The 26899-nt window shown below is 37.5% G+C and overlaps 1 protein-coding gene and 2 long non-coding RNA genes across 6 annotated transcripts in view; 1 reads left to right on the forward strand and 2 right to left on the reverse strand.

The window, feature by feature from the left end:
• Positions 1–14884, reverse strand: part of LOC26530365 (proline-, glutamic acid- and leucine-rich protein 1) — a 40875-nt gene extending 25991 nt beyond the window's left edge. The window contains exons 1-4 of one of the 2 annotated variants that reach the window (XR_011417165.1): positions 14709–14884; positions 14433–14637; positions 1628–2159; positions 1387–1569 (exon numbers count right to left, since the gene is read on the reverse strand). Coding sequence is in view for 1 of the 2 variants with exons in the window: in XM_015169303.3 (XP_015024789.1) it covers positions 1387–1569; positions 1628–2159; positions 14433–14637; positions 14709–14798 (1010 nt within the window). In the remaining variant the exon portion in view is untranslated. The remainder of the gene's footprint in view (positions 1–1386; positions 1570–1627; positions 2160–14432; positions 14638–14708) is intronic. The other variant, XM_015169303.3, reaches the window with a different exon arrangement.
• Positions 14885–15639: 755 nt separating this feature from the next.
• LOC26530915 (uncharacterized) lies at positions 15640–17653 on the forward strand. Of its 3 annotated transcripts, XR_004302799.2 has the most exons (6): positions 15640–15799; positions 15855–16001; positions 16072–16124; positions 16720–16973; positions 17129–17188; positions 17281–17653. It is a non-coding gene; the product is annotated as an uncharacterized lncRNA (long non-coding RNA). The 3 variants fall into 3 exon arrangements; XR_004302800.2 differs by lacking the exon at positions 16720–16973 and having other exon boundaries at positions 15641–15799; XR_011417166.1 differs by lacking the exon at positions 16720–16973 and having other exon boundaries at positions 15701–15786.
• On the reverse strand, positions 16655–24592 carry LOC116649893 (uncharacterized). The gene is made up of 2 exons (XR_011417167.1): positions 23615–24592; positions 16655–23559 (listed from the first exon to the last, which is right to left on the reverse strand). It is a non-coding gene; the product is annotated as an uncharacterized lncRNA (long non-coding RNA).
• Positions 24593–26899: the final 2307 nt, after the last annotated feature.

Genomic DNA, 26899 nt, shown 5'->3' on the forward strand with positions numbered 1-26899 from the left:
GGTGTTGTTGTTCTACATAAGTTGATTATAGATATAGATTGAGTGTGAAACAATGGGGGGAGGTATAGAACTAGCGGAAGAAATAGTATAAGGGTAAGAATTAGTATTAGGACAGACTGAAGAGTAAGTTGATTGGAAAAAATTAGCAAAGAGGTTAGCAGAATCAGTGTCATTGCTAGCTTTATCCATCCCAAGAAAAAAAGAAGATGGCAAACTTGAAGATTTACGCTTCAAGTTTACAAAATTATAAAACTGCCTCGGATTTCGGGCGAATTGCCTTTTACAACGAATTAGATAATTCTCATAGCATTGAGAATTAAAAAGAAAGAAGTTCGACTTGGCTATGGAATATTTAGCCAAGTCTGTAGACGAACCAGACTTTTTAAATTTTTTAAAATATTTGGATTTTACATTTTTTAGATGTGATAATCTGGGAGTAAACCAGGGTGGTTTTGAAAAAGTAGTCGAAGGAATTGACTTAGGAATACACACATCTAAGAGGGAGTTTAGGGTGATATAAAAAAATTAATGGCTGTATTTATATCAACTGAGTCATAATCGTGTTCCGGCTAGACCAACCAAAAATAATGGCCCCTTATTCCTATGCGCAGACTACGCTATGCACAACCCTTTTCGCGTGCTATGCAAAAATGATAATAGTTTGCATCACGTTTTCTCCACCGAGCTTTCTCTACCCCTAATATAATCGTTGCTTTCAGGATACTTTCGCGAAGTCACTGACCATTTCCAGCTATGAGCAGGGAGCTTGCCGGATGGGCTGTAAATTTTCTCCCACCGGGACAGTGATTTCCTATTACTTTTCGCTTTGTCCGATCTACTTAACACTTTATAACTAACTTACATTTTTGTACTTTACTAACAACCTTCTAACTTAGTTTTTTCCTATTTATTGTATTTTCTTAATTAATATAGCAAACTAAGATTATTTTTAATGTTACTTAAGGGCACTTTTTTCCTACTTATACCCTTCTTAGCTGCAGGCTCTAATAGTGTCACTGACAAAATTAGCTGTGAAAAGGGGCAGACATGGTCGGACTGGCAATTAAAACATCCCCATCGTTCGGTGATACTATTAAGAAAATTGTGTTCTCTCACTAGGCTTTTAGCATATAATGACTTTATCTATTGTATGTATAATCTATGTAATAATAAGAAAGATACTCGTTTTGTCAACCATTAATAATAAATAATAAATAATCGTGCACAATTAAAAAATCTTCAAAATGGGTTTAAAAATGTCTATCAAATATAAATAAAAATTGTATTTTATTATATATATTTCCTATAAATAACAGCACTTTAAACTTAGATATTCCAATTTGTAAGAACTATTCTTAATTTATTTTTAAATATTCTATTACTTACATGTTAATCAAAACTTCCAGTAGTTCGAATAATTTAGTATGCATTTGAGGTATAAGGTTTCCAAAACACATACCATCCATATTTTCATAGTTTACACAATTTGCATAGCTTGATCCTAGTCCATGTTGAATAAGATTTATGATTTTTTTTGGATATATTAATTTTGTTGAAGAATATGGCTGGCTGTTAAAAGTATTTTAAATATAATAACAGAAAATTAAATCTATATGAATCCACTCACCTTAGAGCAATCTTAAGGAAATCTATGAGATTGCAGAAGCGCCTGCATACTTGAGTTGATCTTTTAATTGGATCTTCATCTAATACCAAAGTAAAACATTCCAATCTGTCTTTTGTAGCGACCTTATCATCTTTATTATTGGGAAATACTTCGTTTAATAGGTCATTAATACTGCCCAATAAACCTATTTGTAAATCTTCCCATTGACACTTATCGGTGTTACATCCAACGTTGTTAAAATTACCGCGTATTTGTTGTAATAGCAACCAGCAATTACCACTTTCATGAACCACTTCTGGGTTACAGCAATCAACTAATGTTTGAAGGTATCGCAAGACTAGAAGCTTTCCCGACTTACTAGGTCCAGGGTAATATTTTAAACATTGTTTTACGGCTTTTAATGCTGAAATCTTACAGCAAGTAGTTGTATGTTTTTCCAAAAGCCATAAACTTTCATAAATCTTTCCTATACAAGTTGATCCAAACCATTTTGAAATTTCAGGTGCTACTTGAATTTGAATAACAAGTAATTCTGTAAAAAGTCATAAGTAATTACTAAGTTTACTAGCACCAACATAATTTATAGCTTGAATTGAAAATTAAATGAAAATGAATATTTTAAAGCTCTTAGCTATTTTCAACAAGTTAGTTTGCTCCATAAAAATTTATTTTTAATTAATAATTATATTTATATAAACTTATTACTAAACTAGCTATAAGATAACGGTCAACTTGTATGCTCAGCCTGTGATAGCGATCATTCAGCCAATGCGTTTACAAAATTATCCAAGCCCAAAGTTAATGAAACTATTTCAAGTGCGCAACCCATTGAGATGGCAATCTCGCTAGGCCATCCTAATAAATTAATGATGAGTTTGCTGTGGCTCCGGTCAAGTTGGAAGGTACAGAAAATCTACAAGTGCTTAACGTGGTAACGTGGCTATCATGGTACTCGAGTACGCCACATATGTGACATAAAGCGGACCGAAACAAAGCGTTGTCTGGTGCCCTTCAAATTGAATGCAATTGGGCTAGACTCGGATACCTTCGGTTCCAATTGAATACATGTTTGGCAGAACAATACATTCGCCCATTAGAAGAGGGTGAGGCCGATCTAAAAGCTCAATTATACAACATTTGATTGATTTTCACAATGCCCAGAAGATAAGCAAAAAAAAAAACTCGTACTGCAGGGGCACTAGAATGACCTTATTTTTTTCAGCTCTAAAAGTTCCCGAAAATCCAATCCGATTGACGAATAATGTTTATACGATACAATCAATTTTTCTGTACCATGTGCCTTTGGAAATCACAGAAGTCAGATTTTTTTATAATTCCACCAAATACGTAGTTTACAACTGGTTGCCAGTGCAGATTTCGCGATCCTGTTCAACGATTGCCAAGTCGCAGGCATCATGAGCGTGTTTTATTAGTACCCTAGTGATGAATGGGTATCAGAGATGACAGGCGTTTTGTACGTCTAATATTGCTTTTATACCTTGAACCCATTGGAAATGTCTAAAAAGGGTATTTTACAAATGTATATAACAGGCAGAAGGAAGCATCTCTAACCACATTTAGTATATATATTCTTGATCAGCATCAACAGCCGAGTCGATCTAGCCATGTCCGTCTGTCTGTACTTCTGTCCGTCCGTCCGTCTGTCTGTCTTTATGGATGAACGCAAGGATATTAGAACCTACAAGGTCAACATGTCCTATGAACCAAGCATGGCACAAGGGCTCTGTACGAAGTTCAGAGATGATGCGTTGCGTGTTTTTGTCTCATGCCTAAACCGTAGCCTGACGGATGTCCTGATCGCGGCAAAGCCTAAGGACTTACCGATGGCCCTAGCTCTAGCGCAAGAGGTAGAGGCAAACCATGAGCGGTACGCCTTTGCCGCTAGCTTCGCTAAAGGGCAAGAAGATGGGGAACGAATAGTGACCCCGAGGATGCAGGTTCGTCAGTAAGACAGGAATCAACAGCAGGGGGATCCGCGACCCAGCGGTTCCAAGAATCCTCACTTCACCAAACAACATAAACAGCAACAAAGTCAATTTGAACAATAGAGTGGCAGGTGGAACAAAGGTCACTGGAACCAATGGACGTCGATCCATTTCTGTCAAAGATTCTACTACCATCGCAGGCACCAGACTACGTTAACTCTAGCGCTTCTCAATCCAATAAAAGAACGGCCACGTCTGGGCGTTTATGCGAACAGAGAATTTTTTAGGGGAAGCTCCCTGCTGCCCTTCATCAGAGCGTAGATGAGATGTCTCATCGACACGGGCGCTTCCCAGAATTATATCAGGCCACATAAAAATCTAAAAGGTGTGTGCCCAGTAAATTCTTCCTTCACTGCCTTCACACGGCACCATCAAGCTTACTCATAGGTGCCTTATATCTCTGTACGGCAAAACTACCACATTTTTCTTACTCACAGACCTGTCCACATTTGATCGAATTGTGGGGCTTGTTTTGCTCACGCAAGCAGGAATATCGCTTTGTCTTTCTTCTGGCCAACTCAAATGTGGCGCAGAAACTGAACAAATCGAATTCCACAGGTGCGCGGATGTTAACTTTACCAATGTTGACTGCGCCGACGAGCCCGATGCTGCAAAAGACACATCAGTGGTGGCTACTATCAGGACCACTTATGAACAACCAGTTTATGTCCGACTGTACCCCTATCCCGTAGGAGCAGCGGAATTCGTTAATAAAGAGATTCAAAGCCTTCTGAAGAACGGTATCAAAAATCTGTTTCCCCCTACAACAACCCCATTTGGGTGGTGGACAAGAAGGGGACGGACGAGTTTGGTAACAAGAATATGCGCCTCGTAATGGATTTTCGAAAACTTTACGAGAAAACCATCGCAGACAGATACCCTATGCCTAACATTCCAATGATTTTGGGGAATCTTGGCAAAGCTAAATACTTTTCGATATTGGACCTAAAATCCGGCTATCGCCAGATCACGCTAGCAGAGTGTGACCGTGAAAAAAAAGCCTTTACAAATTTTGTCGACTTCCCTTTAGGTTGAAGAACACGCCCAGCATCTTCCAAAGAACTGTTGACGACGTACTGTGGGAGCAATTTTGGCAAATCTTGCTATGTCTATGTTGAAGATGTCATCTTAAAGGGCCTGTATGAGGCAAATATGAGAATCTCCAAGAAAAAATCTCGTTTTTTAAGAAAAGCGTAGGTTTTCTTGGTTTCGTGGTAACCAGTAATGGAGCTACTACGGACCCTGAAAAAGTCAAAGCGATTCAGGAGTTCCCACAACCAAAGAATATATTCGAGATCAGATCATCTTTAGGACTGGCCAGTTACTATAGATGTTTTATCAAAGACTTTGCCTCAATAGCAAAACCCATTTCTCATCTTCTAAGGGCGAGAATGGGTCAGGAAGTAAACATAGATGGAGAAACATCCCGGTAGAACTCTCTGAGCTACAGCGTCACGCATTCCAAAAGTTACGCAACATCTTGTCATCAGATAAAGTCATGCTCAGATACCCCGAGTTTAAAAAGCCGATTGATATAACGACAGATGCTTCAACTTACGGCATAGGGGCAGAGCTTTCTCAAGAGGGTCGCCACATCTCAATGATTTCCAGAACATTGAACTACGGTGAACTACACCAGTTAACTACCCCACCAACGAGCGGGAACTTTTGGCTATAGTTCGCCCTTAGGCCTTAGCAGGTTACGTCACTACCGTTAACTTTTGCCGTTTCTGAGTCAAACCCGAACGCCAAAATTAAAAGATGGAAGGCGCGAATCGAGGAAACGAATGCGCGAATATTTTATAAGCCAGGCGAGGAGAATTATGTTGCTCTTGACAAGCTGAATACTGATAACTGCGCAGCCACAGTCCACAGCGAGCTGCTGTTGACCTATACAATTGAAAAGCCACTTAATTGTTTCTAAAATCAAGTTGTCATTGAAGAGGCACACGTTTCCACCAAACCCAACTTCATTCTTTTCGGGGACAAGAGGCGTCATGAAATGAGCTTCACTGATCGCACAGCCCTTCTAAATGAACTCCTTGACTTGATTATCCCAATTGCAGTTAATGCAACCTGCACACACTAGCACAGGATGGCGTAGTTCGCATGTTTCCAGGCATAGAGTTCTGGCGCTGCAAAAACCGAGTTGCAGATGTCTTCCACGATGATGAGAGGAGAGAAATTCCCGTTGACGAACATAATAAAGCACACAGAGCAGCTCAAGAAACTGTTAAGCAAGTGTTATCAGAATACTATTTCCCTAAAATGGCACAGTTGGCTAAGGAACTTGCGGAAAGTTGTAGAATCCGCTCAAATAGCCAAATACGATAGGCACCCGAAAAGACAGGAGCTGGGAAAAACTCCGATTCCTGAGTCTCCTGGTGAATTTCTACACATTGATATTTTTTCCACGGACAATACATTTTTTTTGACCTGTGTTGATAAGTTCTCTAAATTTGCAGTCGTACAACCAATTCAGTCGCGCACTATCGGGGACTTAAAAGCTCCACTGCTTCAGCTCATGAATTTCTTTCCACGAGGCAGAGAAATTTATTGCGACAACGAGCCTTCGATGAATTCTAAAACGATAAATACCCTGTTGTCAAACAACTACGGAGTTCCATAGCACTTTAGCCTAGCTTGCACGTTGCCTCAAGCTGGAGAGAAACATCAGTGACTCAGTCGAAGTCATAATGCTAGCCACGATTCATTATAACAAGACAATACATTCGGTCATCAACAAGAGACCTGTTGATGCCCTCCATGTGCCCTCAGGCGAAACTGAAAAAGTCCTAGTAAAAATAAACCGCAGGCTTGACAATAAACTCAAGCCCTTATATGAAGAACGGGTCGTAGAGGCAGAACTTGGCACGACCGTTTTCATTGGAGAGAGAGTGGTCCACAGGGACAACGTAAAGTAGGGGAAGAGCTCAAATAAAAGTTCGATTCTATGCATCTTGAATTTAACTATAAGAATCAACATTTGAGCCACTAGACTTCACCTTTAAGTTTTAATATTTACGCCACTTGGCATTACCTTTAGAAAGACACGTAGTAATAGTTCGGTCCGTTTTGTCTTGGTTCCGCAGGTTCGGGCTTCTGCTATTTCTATTTTTTGCAATTACTCAGACGCCAACACCCATTGTTGACAGCCAATTTCTGATCTGGGAGAAATGCAATTTCGATTTTGTTAACTTTCACCGACCAGCTCTTGTGCCAGAGAACTGCATGCTGGTGGCTTGGCAAACTGTCAAATACAGCCGAGTCACTTAGACCCGATCACATGGGTCGATGACGGAATTCTAATCATCAATAACTTGCCTGCTAAAGTTTGCACTGACAACGGTACTGAGACTTGGGTTCACAGAACGAATCTAATCACGGCATCGCGGCATCTCCCCTTCTGAACGTCACCGGCCACCAAGACGTGCTTAGTCTCCCTTACCTTCATCGCTTGAATGAACGTAACCTGGAGATCATGAAAGAAGTCAAGGACGAAATTGGAAGCGTACACAGCGTGGTAATAGCCTTCTTGTTGGGTGCTATTTGTTGGACCATAATGTGCAACGGAGTCAACTTAGGAAGGTGATCGCCGAGACAGGAGCGGCCGAGAGCGGCCTTAACTTAAAAGGGGAGCAATTAACAGAGACCAACGACACCAGCTTCAGATGCTGATAAAGCACTGGGCCGGATGCTCTTACGAGTTACCAGGGGTCAGCAAAATGCACTATAACACCAGCCACAGATGCTGACAAAGCTCTGAGCCGGATGTTCTTGCACGACGGCAGCGCACGAGGCGCAAGCTAAGCATTCTAGCGGCCGTTGTGAAAAGCACACAATAGGTAATTTTGATCAATCTTTTGTAAATTCAGTTTTTAATCCGGCTGTCACTGAAGAACTTCAGCCCAGCGACTTCGATTATAAATTAAACTGACTCTAGCTCTTATTATTTACCAAAATTGCCCAAAAAACAGGATATCGATATCGATTTTTATCGATTGCTTGGAAACGGAGTCAGTTATCGATTATCGGAAACAAACTCGATCTGCGCGGGAACTAGGAGCATCTAAATCTATAATTTAAAGTCTCTAGCTCTTATAGGTTCTGAGATCCTTGCGTTCATACATACGGACGGACGGACGGACAGACAGACGGACATGGCTAGATTGACTCGGCTATTGATGCTGATCAAGAATATATATACTTTATGGGGTCGGAGATGCTTCCTTCTGCCTGTTACATACATTTGGATTTCGCACAAATACAATATACCCTTATACCCATTTTTAATGGGTTCAGGGTATAAAAACCTTATAACAAAAATCCGCGGGGAATTCTTATTTAAATCTTAATTTATATATATAATTAACCACCTCCCCGCTACCACCACAGTGTTATAAATGAAGATAATAACCCAACTTGTAAAATTCAAAAATTCAAAACGCAAATGTAAAAAAAACAGACAAAACTAATATGAGGCAATTTTTGCGCTGTCAACAAATTTTCAATTGGGTTTAAGTCAGGACTCTGGGCAGGGGTGTCAATGACTCTGCTGCAATTATACAGAAGCCAGGTCCTGCACAAAAACGATTTGTGTTTGGGGTCGTTGTCCTGATAAAGCTTGTACCTCGGTTTATTGGGATTTTAAGGGTCTTCGAAGCCAAACTTTATTGCGCTGCTTGACAATTCATTCTTTAGAATGTCCAAGTAAAGTTCTTTAGTCATCAAATCATTGAATTTATGCACTTTTAAGATTTTACGAACTGTCTCGTGGCTCACTGTCTTATTGCAGTCATTTTTTAAACTTCGATGCCAATTGTCGGAGGCTAATTTGAGGTTGATCGTTGATCCGTTTTAAAATTTTTCCATGATCGCGTCTAGTGAGCTTCGCTGATCTACCTCCGGAGTGCTTTAATTTCAATCTGTGTTCTTTTTCGGCGCGTTTAATAATATTATAAATAGTTCTTAGCTTAATTGCGAACATTTCCGCCAATTCTTTAGCAGATTTCGCCTTGTGGTCGTGGAAATAAACTAATTGAATTAGATTTTCATTAACTCGTTGACCATGCATTGCAAAAATCTCTAAAGTAGACAAGGTGTAAGCTTTTAAAAACGCAAAATCGATAAAAATGTTCGCACACTGCACATCAATGACTCACGCACTCAAATTTCTTCGAATTTGGAGTACCGTTAGGTAGCTTGGGCTCTATATCGAATTGTATTTGCATTTTGCAAAGAATTAATTGACAGCGCAAAAATTGCCTCATTTTAGTTTTGTCTGTTTTTTATACCCTGAACCCATTAAAAATGGGTATAAGGGTATATTGTATTTGTGCGAAATCCAAATGTATGTAACAGGCAGAAGGAAGCATCTCCGACCCCATAAAGTATATATATTCTTGATCAGCATCAATAGCCGAGTCAATCTAGCCATGTCCGTCTGTCTGTCCGTCCGTCCGTCCGTACGTATGAACGCAAGGATCTCAGAACCTATAAGAGCTAGAGACTTTAAATTATAGATTTAGATGCTCCTAGTTCCCGCGCAGATCGAGTTTGTTTCCGATAATCGATAACTTACTCCGTTTCCAAGAAATCGATAAAAATCGATATCGATATCCTGTTTTTTGGGCAATTTTGATAAATAATAAGAGCTAGAGTCACCAAACTTGACATATAGCTTCTAAAATAGGAATATATATATGCATTTGATGTTGGAAGAAGAGGGTTCAGGGTATACCCTAGTCGGGAGCTTCCGACTAGAACCTCTTACTTGTTTTACATTTGCGTTTTGAATTTTGTTATGTTTGTGCCTTATATCTATGAAGAATACTTAGAATAATAATAATATGCAAAAAAAAATTAAGAAGAAATAGTTTAATTCGGTAAAATATTAGTTTAAAAATGAATTTGTGTGCTGTTTTTCATTTTGCAAACAATTACTTAACAAACTGTACCATGTAGAAAACGTCATTAAAATCAGTTTTTGTTTGTTTTTCGGTATTTTGACTGCGGACGTGTTTGCGATAGATATATATATATATATATATAAATATATATATATATATATATATTGGCTTTTGCGAGTTCGAACCCTGCAAAGGTAACATTTTTTTAAAAATCCTTATTTCTACAAACAAGCGCGTACAAGAAGTGCATTTGGGGTTGGAATAAGAAGGTTCAGGGAATCCCCTAATCGGGAGCTCCCGGCTAGAACCTGTAACATGTTTTAAATCATTAACTAAATAAGGATGTAGCCAACATTTACTAGGTTGTAGCGATACACCGAAAAGTTTAGTAAATCTGACGTGAATATGCCTCAAAATGTGTCAATTGCCATAGACTCATTAATATTAGTTATGATAATAAATTTTGTACGCATTATCATTGCAGCAAGTTAGTATCACTTAACAACTTTTTTTTCGTTTTCGTTAAAACATTATACCAACCACATACGAGAACTTTTGATTAGATTCTCAAAGTTTAAAAAAAATGAGAAAGGGCTATCTTAGGCACGTCGAACCTTTTAATAGTGTTTTGCCAAAGAAGTACAGAGAAAATAGGTTCATTGAGTAAATCCATCAACGCGGTGGGCTTTCTACGTCCTTGTTAAATTAAGCAGATTGTTTCAAATGACGACATATGACTATTTGTTACAGTGGATATCCCCAATTTTTTTGTTCAAACAAAGGGATAAATTCAAAAAAACTCTTTTGCACAAAAATTATTTAAATTACACAGTATAAAACAATGAGGAGAAAACACAACAAACCGCAAAGAAGACATCCCATGGACACACTTTATTTACGCGGCAGCTTTAGCAGTGGATAAGCAACAAGCATGTAAGAAATTTAATATTATAATTTTAAGACGCGAACATATATGTAAAAAAACGAAAGAAGATGAAACATAGATATATGTAAGAAAACGTTAACAAATGCAACATATATATACAACTTTGCAGACGCTTTAAAAAAAGCTTGAGTGATTCTTATTTTGCAAGTGCCAAAGGCCTGCTATAATCTCTGGCCTTAACTCAAGAAGCTGAGACTATCCATTTCATCAATAATTATTTCAAAAGCATTGAGAGAGCTTCAAGCAACCAAAAATTTGGTTACGTATCGTCCGTACAGCACACAATAGCGAAAAAAAAAACACAGAAACGCAAAATAATAGCATGTTCTTAGAACAAACGCCACCTCAACCGATTGAGATTGACAGTTCATCGTGGTTCTGACAAATTACTCAATAAACAAATCGAAATGTTCCTTCTACGTACTATTCCTAAATCAGGTCTCAGGATGGAAAACAGTGGCACTGCTATGTATACAGGACCAACACACTAAAGGGTTACCCACTTTTAACGTGAAAAAGTCCATCTCTCCAAGGAATACAAGAATGTCATATGTAACATTGCTTATCAATACGGGTGCTACAAAAATAAGACAGTCATTTACATTTAAACTCGCACTGACCCCACCATTTGCTACCGCCTCTACTCGAAAGCCATAACAAAATTCACTTTCAAAAAAAAAAAAATAGATTCTTTTGTGCAATAGAATATTCGTCTATTATCAAAAAGACAATTGCATTCAAACTGTAGCTTAAATTGGTGGGGAGTTCACATAGAATAATTTAAATGATTAATAGCTACGGATGGTAGCGATAGATATAAAATAAAAGGTACTTTATATATATGTATTCTAGAAACACCATGCCAAATTGGGTGACTCTAGCTTTGAAAACATTAGAAATGTACTTAAGAAACAAGATTGTGACACAGATTCTCATGCATTGCTTGGAAACAGGACGAGTTATCGATAGCCGGAAGAAACTCGCAGGCACTAGTCTCCAGCTTTTATACGTTCTGAGATCTTTGTATTCATATATACGGAAATACATGACTAGATCAACTTAGCCATTAATGCTGATCAAAAATATATATACTCTATGGGGTCGGAGATGCTTCCTTCTGCCTGTTACATACAATTGCAAATATACATTATACCCTTTTTGCCCATTTTGAATATATTCAGGGTATAATGATCATGATGTCAAAATAATTATGCCACTATTAAATTGTTGTCTCGCCTGTCTAACTCGCTACAGATTCTCTTTCTGCTAATTAATTTAGGTAGGAACAAAAAGTCAGGAGTTTCCGTCGAGGGGATACCCTAAGCCTTCTTCTACTAAAACCAAATTCGTATTTGATTTTGCTTTAGTATTAATAACAATAAAATGAAATTAAATTAGTACCCTCAATTCGTCTCGTGCCCGTATTCGAACTACCTGACACTCCCTCTATTCTAGGCCATCTAGTCATAACAACAAATCATTCCCTAAAAACAAATAAACGAATATATTAAATTATCAAAGTGTAAGTTCAAATAATTGAACAAAAAGTAGCTAAATTGAGCACTGGTCACTGGAATACAATGGAATACTGATAATGACCACAGTCTCCGTGGTCGCAATCGTCACGGAAGTGTTATATGACACTCGCACAAGACGCAAGCTCAGCATTATACGAGTCGACTATCACCGTTGCGAGCTACCCATTAATAGTCATTCGTTTTCATAACATTATTTGTTTAACGTTTCTTGAACTGGCACAGTCGGTGCAGCCGAGTGCAAGAAATAAAATGAATTCATTACATAATCATAACGTTATTATTTGACTTGTCAGGACTGCAATAAAAAACAAGTAAGAGTTTCTTGTCGGGAGCTCCCGACTAGGGGATACCCTGAACCCTCTCCTTCCAACATCAAATGCACATATATATTCTCTATTTTAGAAGCTATATGTCAAGTTCGGTGACTCTAACTCTTATTATTTATCAAAATTGCCCAAAAAACAGGATATCGATATCGATTTTTATCGATTGCTTGGAAACGGAGTAAGTTATCAATTATCGGAAATAAACTCGATCTGCGCGGGAACTAGGAGCACCTACATATATAAAGTCTCTAGCTCTTATAGTTTCTGAGATCCTTGCGTTCATACATACGGTCGGACGGACCGACAGACAGACGGACATGACTAGATCGACTCGGGTATTGATGCTGATCAATATATATATACTTTATGGGGTCGGAGATGCTTCCTTCTGCCTGTTACATACATTTGGATTTCGCACAAATACAATATACCCTTATACCCATTTTTAATAGGTTCGGGGTATAAATACACATAATTAGTTAATTCTTGAGTAAGGTTCCTCCAGGTAGAATCCGAAACCAATTCAAAATAAAAATTAACAGAAATCCACGTGACCCGCACCTACGACCATAAATATAAAAATTCTATTATCACCAAAGCGGTAGGCTTTGCCACAGACAAATTCGAGACAATCCACTCCGACAATTACAATAAAACAACAAAATCATGTCAGTTAAAATTTTAACATTTTTTTTTTTTTTTAATCAAGCCAAGAACTTTTTGATCGCTATAGTTATTTTCTTTTGATATTAAAGACTTACTCTGTAGCCTATAGATATTAAAGGTTGCAAAAAGTTCACAATTTTTGGACGCGACACAGTTACAGGCCATTACAGGCAAAGAAACGAGTTTAAAAGGAAAATACAGGAGTTTACAAACCGAACACAAAAGAAGTTGGTAGAGTAACCTGAAAGATATGACATTGGAAGCGACAAAATGATCGATATTGTAAAGAGAGCTCCCCGAATTGAATGTGGCTATGAGTCTTGACCCAATCATAAAGTTATAAGTACATTTATAAGTATGTTCGGCAAGAAGAACGCGGGAAATAGTGTCTTCACTACAAATAGCCCCGGCGAAGTAAAAGCCATTCACTAGTTTGTTCAACCTTCTAACCTGTTGGCAATAAGATGCTTTCTAGGACAAATCTTTGACCGATTTATTATAGGGGCAAAACGGAGAATAAGTAAACAACGGTCAAAAAGGGTCACTATAACACTTGATAAAAAACAGATTCACGTCTTCGAAATATGAGCAGACATCCTGGAATCCAAAGATTTCTATGCGTCTTATAAATATGCAAAATGCTATGAACATAGGTATACTGTATGATATAGCTGACATTGTGGTACAGATTACTTTTTTTAAAACGTCTTGAGAAAATACGGCATTTATAAGTTTTACTATGCTTCCTACATTTATGTAAAATCGTATTTTCTTTGGACCACCATGTAATATAACTGCCATAGTCGGTCGGAAATGAGGTTCTTGTATTAAAATATCTTAATCATACTTGGCATTAGCTACTTTCCCGGAGAACGGGCAAAGCATTATGAAAAGGTTGGATCTGCAAGGGTATTAAGACTTCGACGTGCCGAAGATATCGTTTTATTAATTTATTACATAAATCAGAAAAAAATATCGGAAAAAAAGGTTAAGTATGTAAACATTGTAAAGAATTTAAAAGTACAATACATCTGCTATAAATTTGCTAAAGTATCAGCAGCACTAACTATGCTCCTCTTATGATTTTAATTATAAAATTTATGTGCAAAGGCTGAAAATAAATTTCCTGTATGAATTATATTTTGGTTTTCAATGCATCTTGACCAAACTAAGCATATACTGTGAAAAATTTTACCATCAATAAACTATTACATTATATGAATATCTAAAATAGGAACGATCATAGATCTAATTCTATAGCTCTTCACAACTCTCATATATGTACATAGTATGTATCTTCAAAAATCTAAGCCATATATTTGCAAGGGTATTCGGAAAATTTTGATTATAGAACTAATATAGTTGAGATGGTTATTATGATGTGTACATACATACAAATAACTTTTAAACGTACCCAAAGCTTCAAAGATTAGTTCGCCATACAAACTTATTTCTTTTGAATTACAGGTTCTAATTAGAACAGTCAACCATACATTCGCCTTATCCTGAAAATTACTTGGGAATTGGTTGAGATATTTTATAAGGAAGCGCAATCCGATCGATCGAGTTTTGGTTTTGAAAAGCAGTACAGTGATTGATTGAGACTGCGATGCCGCGCTCTGTAATAAAATCGTTTTCGCATGTCATAATTATCATCATCATAATCATAATCATTATTCTTTAAACTCACAGCTCCGTAATAATTCTGACCCAGCACATTTAGATAAACACTTTGGTAATCCTGTGCAAATGTGTTAAGCATATCACCGCCTCGAAACATTTCATAAGATACGTGCGGAATACCGATGCAAAATTGTATTGCATTTTTTTAAGCACGTGCGTCAAACTAGCAGTGGTGACCCACCGACGAGTTTTGGAACTTAGCTCCGGAGCCGGAACCACTGACTTTTAAAAGCATATAGAAAACAATATACGTTTCGTTTGGAGATATATTGTTTATTTATAGACTTCACCAAGGTCTGCATGTTTATTCTTCATAATTCTCACATATCTGCAAAACCTTTGCGCACTTTGGTGAAGGTATCTAAAAATATATAAATTATCTTGTTACGTGAATTCTTGTTTTTTTTTGGTCGCGCTGGGTGGCTCATCGGTTCTCTGGGTGTTGTCCCATCCCTGGCCCGCAGTCAGCACAAACAATATCAACAAGCTTCCTTAAGCATGTATCTTCAAGTTGGTATACCGTACATTGAGGGCCATTATCCCTGGGAAAAGATATTACGGTTCAAGTGCAAAGGTGATCTTTTACGGTCATTTTGTATGGGGCTAGCAAGGAGGATGCTGCACTGTAGTAGAAATATCTTAAAAACGTGCTGATCGATTTTTATAATTTTTTCAGAATTGGTTAGGTGAAACTATAGACTTCAATCGTGTATATGCGGTTTTTGGGGCCATTATCCCTAAACTAAGATATTTAAAGAATGGTGAAAACCTAACTTTTCAACCTCTTTGTTTACCCATATTATAAATTAAAATTCAAAAATAAATGAATGTTGATAGTAAATTATTAAATTTTTTGCAATTTTGCATTTAAATTTATTTGGTTTCGTGCTTAAAAACATAAATAAATGCATTTGAAAGTGACCGATACTTTTCCGATAACAAGTACCAAAATTCGACGCTAAGTCACCGCCGCTAATTTGACGCACATCAAAACACTATCCAAAATGAGCACAAAATCGATAACCGTCAAACAGCTGTAACCACTAACAAATGAACATCAATAACAGTTGTGCAAAAACAAAAATGTAAACAACAAAGGTGAGACCCTAATATAGATTAACAATATTACTATTCATCCACTTTACTTCTCCAGATCGGGTCGCTCTACCTCACGCGATCAGCTGATGTCGTCCCCCTCATTTTGGTCATTAGATGGCATTCATCAGTCCGTGTCGGCATTCATGCCCCTTCCCCCCATCAATGGATAATTAGTCGGACATTGTTTTCTCTATTTTAACAGGTACGTATAATTATTTTCTTCCTTATTATTATTGACAGTTAACACTATTTCTTATTACATTTATTTTTAGAATATCACCACTCGGCTTGCATCTGATGGTAAATCATCATTTGTCTTCAACAGGTGCGTATAATTATTTGACCCATTTTATCATTATTGCCAACAGGTATTAATTCCAAAAAAATTAAGTTATAGCAGAACAACAATATATATATATATATATATATATATATATATATCACGGCGACAATTGGCCATTGTTTTCGGTGACGTATTTTCTTTATTGTTGTTCTGCCATAACTTCATTTTTTTGGAATTAATACCTGTATATATATATATATATTACCACGCTTTGTGGTAGAAATTAGTTGGAATTAAGTCGCTTAAATACACTTAGCCTACATAAAGTGCTCTCTGGGGCACTAAGGGCGATGGAAATAAATGAATTCTTGTTGCTATAACACGGATAAGTATCTTTTATTTAATAACTTTAATACAACCATTTTCCGCCAATTTACCACTGTTGCGGGTGGAATTCCCCAAATCGATAAAAAAAAAATGATTCCCTTAGTTCCTATATAGAGCTTAGAATAGAATAATGAAGCAAATCGGACAAAACTTAAAACTTTACACAAAATATCTTTAAAGTGCTCTTTTTACCATAGAAGGTTTTATTATAACAAAAATGTGAAACACATCTCAAATGATTTTTATGTAGATCCTCGGAAATGAGTTTGAAGGCGAAACGTCATCCACCAAATCTTTGACCCCCATTTCCACCAACGAGGAATACATTCTTGGAAAAGTGTTAAACACCCCTCAAATGAATTCGAACAAAAAACTTTGAAATTGAATTTGAGGCCAATCGGATGGTAAACAAAAAAGTTTCATACATACGATTTTCGCGATTTTCCATACTTGTGGGTGGAATTTTCCGAAACCTCATCTTAACGTACACTTTTATCAGATAAGGTAACTACAGTGCAAATTTCAGCTTCCTAGCTCTTACGGTTTGGGCTGTGCGTTAATCACCCAGTCAGTCAGTCAGAACAAACTGTTTTATACCTAGAGCTGTATGAATCGTGTGGAACCGAAATTACTTCTTTTCTTGTTTTTTTTTTCGACAGACGCAATAACTATTGGAGACTTCCCTCCATTGTCGGAGATCATTGAAGTTTTCTTAAAAGGTAAAAACTAAAGATTGCACACATATGCGTATGTACATATAAGGCTAACAAACAAATGAAATTTAAAAATTTCAAAATCTTTTCCTGTTCAGGGATCTCAAATATGAGTCTACTTCTGCCTCTGCCTGTTGGGGCGTCATTGTTGCCGCTTCGTCTCCTAGTCGACTCTCGGTGTCAGCGACGGGGCGAAAACACGTTGGCATCGACGTGCCTTCCAGCGCGGTTGCCTCTCGCGTCGATGACGTTGGCTGGGCTACAGATGACGTGCTTGTGAGCTGGGAAAAACAGCCTGTCGTCCTCTGCATTACTCTTTGGCTGGCACTTTTAATATTATTTTTTTCCCCTTTTTATTTTGTTATGGTTCCTACCAGCCTCTGATAACTTTGAGGCTGGGCTGGGCACTAAATGTATTGATAAATTTTGGCGCACGAAATAAAATTTTACTTATTATGTTTCACCACGAAATTATACATTTGTGTATAATATTATGTGGGACGTATTATTTTTGGTGCAATTTTCCAGTTTTATAATTCCGGCCAAGCGGAGAAGCGCTAAGTACACTAAATACAATATCTATCGAGACCTGCAAGAAATATTCTGGAAGAGTTCGATTTTGTCAGCGGTCAACGGCGGGTGTGCCGTGCTCGAACGAAAATGAAAATCTTCCATTTTCATGCTGGCCACTAGTTATCGGTCTTACTTTGATAAAATAGAAGTTTAAACTTATCACTACAACAGTAGCACTCTTGTTGCATTACTAAGCAACATTTACAAATGGAACCTAAGACTTTCAAGCACACACACAGCCACACCCACACAGTTGTGATAAAATACGCAGTCGTGCACCATTAAAACAGCGGAAAGAAAATTGTATGAGAGTAACCTCAGCAATTAGGAGAACAAGTAGCGGCTGAATCCCACGGCGCAGGACGCCTGCCAGGCCACCCCAGATATTCTCGGGCCGGAGATCCTGAGCGCGGCCAAACCTCGACGCAACAGTCAAGACGTCGAAACGAGCAACCAAAGCCACAGGCGAGACCACGCTCACATCATCTAAGTTAGTCAGTTCTATAACAAGAGCTAGCCGGTATATAATGTAACCTCTTCCCATATTTGGCATGCCGTGCAAGTGTGACTCGTGACTTGCCTTCCGACCGCGTGAAGAATCCCGGCCGTGCATTTGTTAATCGGAGCTTAGCCTGCCGAACATGTGAGCAATCACGGCCGTGTATGTGTGGATCGAGGCTTAGTTTGTTGACCGCGTGAGCCATCCTGGTCATGTATATGCACTAATCTCCCTATGTCATGAAAGTAGTAGATGTCGTTGTTTATTTAAAACAACTCCTCTGCCCTCTCTAAGCCCAAAATCCTAACAAACTAACAAATTTCTTGTATATTGTAAGTCCTAGTAAGACTGGCAGTTGTGCCCCGGCGTTAGAAGTGGCGCTCGAGTAGAGGCCCAGGAGGCATTTTGGTGCGTGGGATGTTTGCGGATTAAGGCCGTGCAAGTATGCCAAAGTAAGTGTTTCAGAGGATAAGGGGAAAAAATGCATAAAATATGGGTAAAATGCAAGTCTACGGTCTAGGTAGTCGAGCATACCTTAGCAAGCGCGATGCATACCCTATGTTAGGGGATAGAGTTAACACCTGCAAAATTTAGACAACAAAAATGTGTGTAAAATCAAGTACACAAGGCGGAGGGCAGAAAGATACAGAAACGCTGTTAAGGCGTTGCGACAGCGGCTGTACAGGTGGACGAATTCAGCTCGGGCGCGGTGAAGAGTTGAATTCGTCAGTAGAGTTTGCGGAAGCTATAACGACGGATGTGTTTAATAATAAACAAGTAAGAGGTTCTAGTCGGTAGCTCCCGACATCTAATGCATATATATATTCTATTTTAGAAGCAACATATCATGTTTCGTGACTCTAGCTCTTATTATTTACCAAAATTGCCCAAAAAACAGGATATCGATATCGATTTTTATCGATTGCTTGAAAATGGAGGAAGTTATCGATTATCGGAAACAAACTCGATCTGCGCAGGCACTAGGAGCACCTACATCTAATTTCAAGTCTATGGCTCTTATATGTTCTGAGATCTTTGCGTTCATACATACGGACGGACGGACGGACAGACAGACGGACATGGCTAGATCGACTCGGCTATTGATGCTGATCAAGAATATTATACTTTATGGGGTCGGAGATGGTTCCTTCTGCCTGTTACATACATTTGGATTTTGAACAAATACAATATACCCTTATACCCATTTTTAATGGGTTCAGGCACTAACCAACCAACATATAGACTGGACATCACATAGAAACAACGTTGGCACAAAAAGTATCGGAGGCATCTGGTCCAAACTCGCGAGTAAGGGAGTAAGATATACATATGATGTATTTTTGAACCGCTTACTCTTCGGGAAAGTGCTTGGCGCACTCTTTTCCATATGATTTGTGCGATAGAACGGCAACGCTGTTAACTTTTATCTCGCTCGCACTTACTTTCAGCTCTCAATGCTCTCTCTTTATGTTTAGTGATCGTTTAAATGCGTGTGTGTGTGTGTATATGTCCGACAAGCAAAACTGCGCAAAAATACAATTTTTTCCAAATGCTGAGGCATTTCTACCCTTTTGAAGGCACGATTAATATGAAATAGAGAAAGGGTTTGCCACGTCGATGCGAAATTCTTGCATTGTAGCTCGCTATCGTTGGTAAGGGTACAAACGAAAGTGGTTCTAATTTTATAACATCATTGCTACAATTATGGTTTAATATAGTTTTTGGTAAATTCCAAGTTAAAATTATATTTTATATTCAAATCAACTACGTATGGTTGATTTGAAAATTTTGCAAAGTTTTAGTATAACTACATTCTGATGTTATTTGGTTTAATTTTTATGTTTCTTGCTATAAACTTTTTGTCTTGGGTAAAATATTTTTTATGAGCTATTTCTGTCAAAATGTTATTATTATCATCCGGGTATGGAATTATTTCGAATACCGGACTTTTTACTATTTCTCGAGGAATATGGGATATTATCAGTATTTCGTTTGTATCTGATTTAAACCAAGTGGAAGTTTTTGTATTCAACAATTTCTCAGAATTAACATGCAACAAATAGTCATGTTTTAGCAATTTCGGGTTAAAAATGTCTAATCTTGAGAGCTGCATTCCCATATAATCCTTAAATGCACAAATCGCTTCTTTCGCAGTCGTTGTCTTTACTGTGTATAGTCTAACAAATTTGGAAAATCTGTCTATCGCCGCCAATATATATTTATTAGCTCTTCCTGCATTAATTGGTCCGTAATGGTCTATATGGATCATCTCCCATGGTTTGTTTCCTTTAGGTTTGCTACTTATGTAGTAGTCCTTCACTCTTACCCGAATGCAATTCATTTTAAACAATTTCCTATATGCTTAATTGCTTTTTCCTTCATATATGGGAACCAATTAAATAACTCTTTCCATTAGCATCAATCATCTTATCTCTTCCTGCACGTCCCAACTCATCATGATATTTGTAAAGGACATGTTCTTCCATATTCGTTGGTACATACAAAACTAATCTACTATTATTTGTCTTTCTGTAAATGACCCCATTTCTCATATCAATTAGCTTATGCTTTTCTTCTTCTAACAGCTTTCTAATTTCAGCTAGCTTATCATATTTGCCTTGGCAAATAACCAAATTATCCTCAAAACTATTAGATTCAACAACTAAAATATGCTCATAACATCTGCTTAACGCATCCCCATGTTGCATTTGTTTGCTCGATTAATGCACCAATTTAAAATTCTTATTATTTTAGCTGTTACGACCATCTGGCAATCCTCGGATTTAAATCTATTTTGTTAAGCGTTAAAGTTAAACAGTTGCAATCTGTCATTATTTTAAATCCTTTTCCCGGAAGATATATACGAAATCTACGTAATGCATAAATGATAGCTAGCACTTCTAACTCAAAACTATGATATTTAGACTCAACCTGTGTTGTTCTTTGAGAAAAATGAAAAACCAGATGTAATTTCTTATCTTCTTTCTTCTTGAAATAATATCGCCCCAAATCCCAATGCACTAGCATCACAATGTAGTTCTATTTCTTCTTTGTTATATAATTACAATTGTTAGTACTGGCGCCTCTAAAAATTTGTCTTTTAACATATTGAAACACTTAAGTTCCTCTTCTCCAAACTTGATTTTCCTATATTTTTTTTAATAAATCATATAAGGGCTTAGCTTATATAAAAAAGTCAAGAATAAACCTCCTGAAGAACAAGCATAATCCTAAGAAACTTTGCACTCCCTGAATTTTGTTTGGTATTGGAAAGGATATTACCTCTTCTAATCCTTTTTCATCCGCTCTTAGGCCCTTACTATCCATTAAAAATTCGGAATATTTAACGCAGCTTTTAAAAATTCAAACTTATCTAATTTCAACTCTAGTTTGTTTTGAAGCAGTCTTACAAAAACTTCCTTCAAAGTCTCTAAGTGTTCCTTTGTGTTTCTACTTGCTGTTATAATACCATCCATATAAACAATTATTTTTTTATCTCTTATCATATCACAAAATATGTTTTTAATAAATCTTTGAAATACACGGTCGCAGTTTTCAACCCAAGGGCATCCTAAGAAATTCATATTGTCCTAAAGGGGTAACAAAAAAAGTATATTTAATAGATTGCTCATTAAAAAAAAACATTAAAATACCCATTTTTTAGGTTCAACTTTGTAAAAACTTTTTTTTCGCATAGCCTTTCTAACAAATCATCGATCAATGGTATCGGTTAGTTGTCTCTACATATATTTTTATTCAGTCTTCTAAAATCAATACATAACCTCATGTCTCCCGTTTTTTTCTTCACTAGTACTATAGGCGATGCATACTCTGAACAACTAGGCCTAATGATTCCCTCTTTAAAGTAATCGTCCCATAAGTTTTGTAACTTTTCTTTTCCATATATGATAGCCGTGTAGGTGTACAAATAAAATACTTAATAATTTTCTAATCTTATGCTTAGGTCATGCCTTATTTTTCGCTGGTTTGGCCTTATCGCCTTAACATCAGTATTCTCAAATAAATTTTCAAATTCACACTTTTATTATAACCAATGTTTTCACTTAAAATATATGTATTTTCTGTTTTACTCTCCACAACTTATTGCTAAAATATCCCTATCAAAATTCTCTTCTTACACTCCAATCTAAGTGAATTCACATTTCGCTGGAGCATTATTAAGATGATTTTTATTTTTTTCTGCATCGTTTCCTTTTCTTCCATAATCACTTTTTCAATCCCCGTTTAATTGTGACTAATTTCATTGCTAAAAATTTCCTGGTTATCAGGCTCGAACCTAACCCCACTATCACTAACTATCTCATCACTAACAGTTTCGATACTAATCACTTCATTGCTAACTATTTCATCAATAATTATTTTATTACTAACTGTCTCATCACTACCAACTTTATCACAAAGAGTTTTTATTTGTTTTTTTTCTAACTAATTCATCACTGACATTTTCGTTACCAACCATTTTATCATTAACGATTTTATCATTGAAAAATATATATTCATTTTGGTTGTATTTGGTAACTTTATCTTTTATTTCATTTTCTTCTCTCTTGTAGCTTGAAGCTGTGTTATCATTTTTATACCCTGAACCCATTAAAAATGGGTATAAGGGTATATTCTATTGGTGCAAAATCCAAATGTATGTAACAGGCAAAAGGAAGCATCTCCGACTCCATAAAGTATATATATTCTTGATCTTGTATGTATGAACAGAATGATCTCAGAACCTATAAGAGCTAGAGACTAGAGATGTAGGTGCTCCTAGTGTCTGCGCAGATCGAGTTTGTTTCCAATAATCGATAACTTACTCCGTTTCCAAGCAATCGATAAAAATCGATTTCGATATCCTGTTTTTTGGGCAATTTTGGTAAATAATAGACCTAGAGTCACCAAACTTCACATATAGCTTCTAAAATAGAATATATATGCATTTGATGTTGGAAGAAGAGGGTTCAGGGTATCCCCTAGTCGGGAGCTCTCGACTAGAACCTCTTACTTGTTAACATTATTCTGATAATCAACTTTACACACATTAAAAATTTTCAATGTTCTTAAATCAATACTCAAATCAAAAGCATCCATAAAATCTCTGCCAAGCTCAGCGTCATACCTCCTAGACTATTAATTATTAACTTTTTCTTCATATAACATAAGATTTTTCCAACATTTCTTGGTTTACTTCTATTTAAGCCTACATACGAACTCGCATCTGGTGTACGCTTAGTTCCTAATGGAGCAAACTTTTGCTTTAAAAATGAAATAAGGCTGTCAGAGTCTATGAGGCATGCTGCAATTATTGATTTCTTAAATGAGTTACTAAAATTAATTCTTAAGTATCTTACATATTTCTTTTCCACAACAGACTTCGTATTTGGACATCCTGTTATTAGGTGATCTTTTGAACCGCAAGCATAGCAAGATCCTGGATGCCGTTTAGGCTTTAAGAAATCTTTAGCCCAATGGCCCTTGACATTGCAATTGTAGCAGTGTTGTTGTTTGTCCGCTTGTGTTTCCTGTGCAGCTTGTTTTACTACAGTGTTTCGTGTCCGTTTGATTGGCCATTTTAAAGATGCAAACGCACGCCAGATTTGAGCCGGATTGGTAAAACAATGCATACTAGCTTGAATACGCAAGTTTTAGCAAGGTATGCCTCAAATAATACCCTCCATTAACTCCTCTACATCAATATTAATGTCCTGTGCCAATATTTTTTTTTCGCTAAAGTATGTGGCGAACACCTCATCTGGTTTCCAAGCCCGATCCTCAAACTTCTGGCGTAGTTCTGATTTTAAAAATCTTCCACCGAACGCCAAAACCAATTGGTTTAGCATCTAGTCAATCGGAGCAATGATGCGCAAAGGGTCTGCATGGAATCACTTCAAAGCAACACCTTTCAATTTACTGATACAAAGCAAGTGCTGTTGCATCTCAATTAGCTTGTAGATTTTGGCCACATTGGAGAATTGCAGTACCCATTTACGCACCTCACTTTCTCCAGTAAATTCTAATCAAATTTCCTTGGCCAAATTCATCGCTCCAGTTTGAATGCAAGCATTTAAATTGTCTCCGATAGCGTTGCCAATTTCGTCGATTCTTCCACCGTAGCCAACTGCAACAGCGCTGCCAGCTGCACCCGTGTGATCAGCTACACCAGCGTTACCACCTGGCGACCGTGGTCTTTCTTCAGTGTGACCATCTTCTAGCTGCAACAAATCGCCGACTTTACTTTCCTGATCCCCCTGTTGCACCCGTCGGTTTGATGGTTGTTGTTCACCGTTACTTGCAGTTCTTCCAGGAATTATTTTAGACTACCTCACATTTCATCTCCATAGCCTTTATTCTTATCGATACTACATTTATTTCCTTATCGATATATACTTATGATGCTGTTATTCTTAACATAGATAGCGACACTTTAATAACATAGCTAAGGCTACACATGATGATCCTATCATATAACAGATTTATTGGCTCGTTAGCTCACTAGCGAACCGGCACTTTATGTTCGAGCGTCAGGGTGAGTTCTTGAGTATCAAAGAAAAGTAAAAAAGGAGACTTAGTGTGTGCAGCGGAGCGCTAGGGCTCCGAACAGTGCGGCAGGGCTTTAGCTTAGGGAAATCATGTAGGGTAGCTCGTAGTATGTAAATAACATTAAAATGAAGATAGTTAAGAAAATCGATTAGTTCGTTTAATTTCCTATTAATCCTAACCTCGGAACAAGAGTTAGCCGGTGTTTAATATAACCTCTTGACATAATCTGGCGTGCCTAACATGTGTGAATCGTGACCTGCCTGCCAATCCCGGTCATGTGTATGCACTTATCTCCCTATCCTATGATGAAAGTATTATAAGTCGTAGTTTGTTTGAAGTACTTCCTCTGCCCTCTTTAAAACCAACATCCCCGCAAACTAACAAATTTCTTGTATATTGCTAGTCCTAGTAAGACTGACAGCTGTACCCCGTCCAGTAGCTGCCTTACAAGTGGCGCTCGAGTAGGGGCCCAGGAGGCATTTTGGTGCGTGGCATGTTTGCGGATTAAAGCCCTGCAAGTATGCCAAAGTAAGTGTTTCAGAGGATGAGGGGAAAATAATACATCATATATGGCATATATAGCAAGAGCATTTCATACTCTATATTAGGCGATAGAATTAACACCTGCAAAATTTAGGCAACAAAAATGTGTTTAAAAACGAGCACACAAAGCGGAGGGCAGAAAGATAACGAAAGGCTGTTAAGACGTTGCGACAGCGGCTGTACAGTTGGACGAATTTAGCTCGGGCGCGGTGAAGAGTAGAATTCGTCAGCAGAGTTGGCGAAAGCTATGACAACGGATGTGCTTAATAAAAAAAAGGAGAGAACAATAAAAACAGACAAGTACAAAAACAGTTAAATGGATGAGGATTAAATGTAAAAAAACCATCAAGTGAATTATTTTCTTAGATTTTGTTGGTGTGTACAAAAAAAAAAACATGAGAAAAGAAAATTATAAGAAACAAAGGGAAAGACAGAGACAAAGACAATAGTGAGATATGGTCAAAATTAAAACAAGTGCTTTTTATATCCTTAACCCATTTGAAGTGGGTAAAAAGGGTATTGTGTATTTGTGAAAATGTATGTAACAGACAGAAGGAAGCATTTTCGACCCCGTAAGTATATATATTCTTGATCAGCATCAATATCCGAGTTGATCTTGCCATGTCCACAATCAGAACCTATAAGAGCTAGAGACAGAAATTAGCTGTGGGTCCACCTAGTGCCTGCGCAGATCGAGTTTGTTTCCGGTATATGATAACTTGTCCCGTTCCCAAGTAATCGATAAATATCGATATCAAAATCATGTTCTTTGAGAAATTTCGGTAAATATTAAGATCTACGGTCACGAAATTAATATGTTGCTTTTAGACTAGTCCATTTATATCAAGTATCTATCATTTTATAGCTATCACTTCATCCCGCTTTTACCTCATAGCTATAAATCAAGTTAATAAAAAACTGTATGTTCTGTTATGTAACTGCGCAATTGATGGCTCGTGTGGCTGTTGAGTACAGTCGACAGCAAGTAATGCGGTCAGTTGCGTGTTTGAACCTGTCAAGGGCACCTTTTTTTTATTGGGATGGATTTTTTTGGGTGCAATGGGCATTACAATATACTGCGGTGACGGCACCGGTTGGGCCTAGTACACGAAAATAGTCGAAAGAAGACCTCAAGCGTCAAGAAGCGACAGCACCTGCTCGGCAGCAGAATGGGGAAGACACGAAGAAGGAACCGAAGGAAGGAAGGTCATGAAAAGGGAGCACCTGCTCGGCAACAGAGTAGAGAAAAGTCGAAAATCAATTTTTGTTTTCTCTTGAAGCGAACAGACGCGTTTTTTTTTGTGATATCCGTCTTGTTTTTGATTTAATAAAATACCGGTATTTTAATTATTTATATATTGTATTTGTGCGAAATCCAAATGTATGTAACAGGCAGAAGGAAGCATCTCCGACCCCATAAAGTATGTATATATTTTTGATCAGTATCAATAGCCGAGTCGATCTAGCCATGTCCGTCTGTCTGTCCGTCCGTCCGTCCGTCCGACCGTATGTATGAACGCAAGGATTTCAGAACCTGTAAGAGCTAGAGACTT

This window comes from Drosophila virilis, unplaced genomic scaffold (genome assembly GCF_030788295.1).
Source record: "Drosophila virilis strain 15010-1051.87 unplaced genomic scaffold, Dvir_AGI_RSII-ME tig00001317, whole genome shotgun sequence".
Lineage (NCBI taxonomy): Eukaryota > Metazoa > Arthropoda > Insecta > Diptera > Drosophilidae > Drosophila > Drosophila virilis.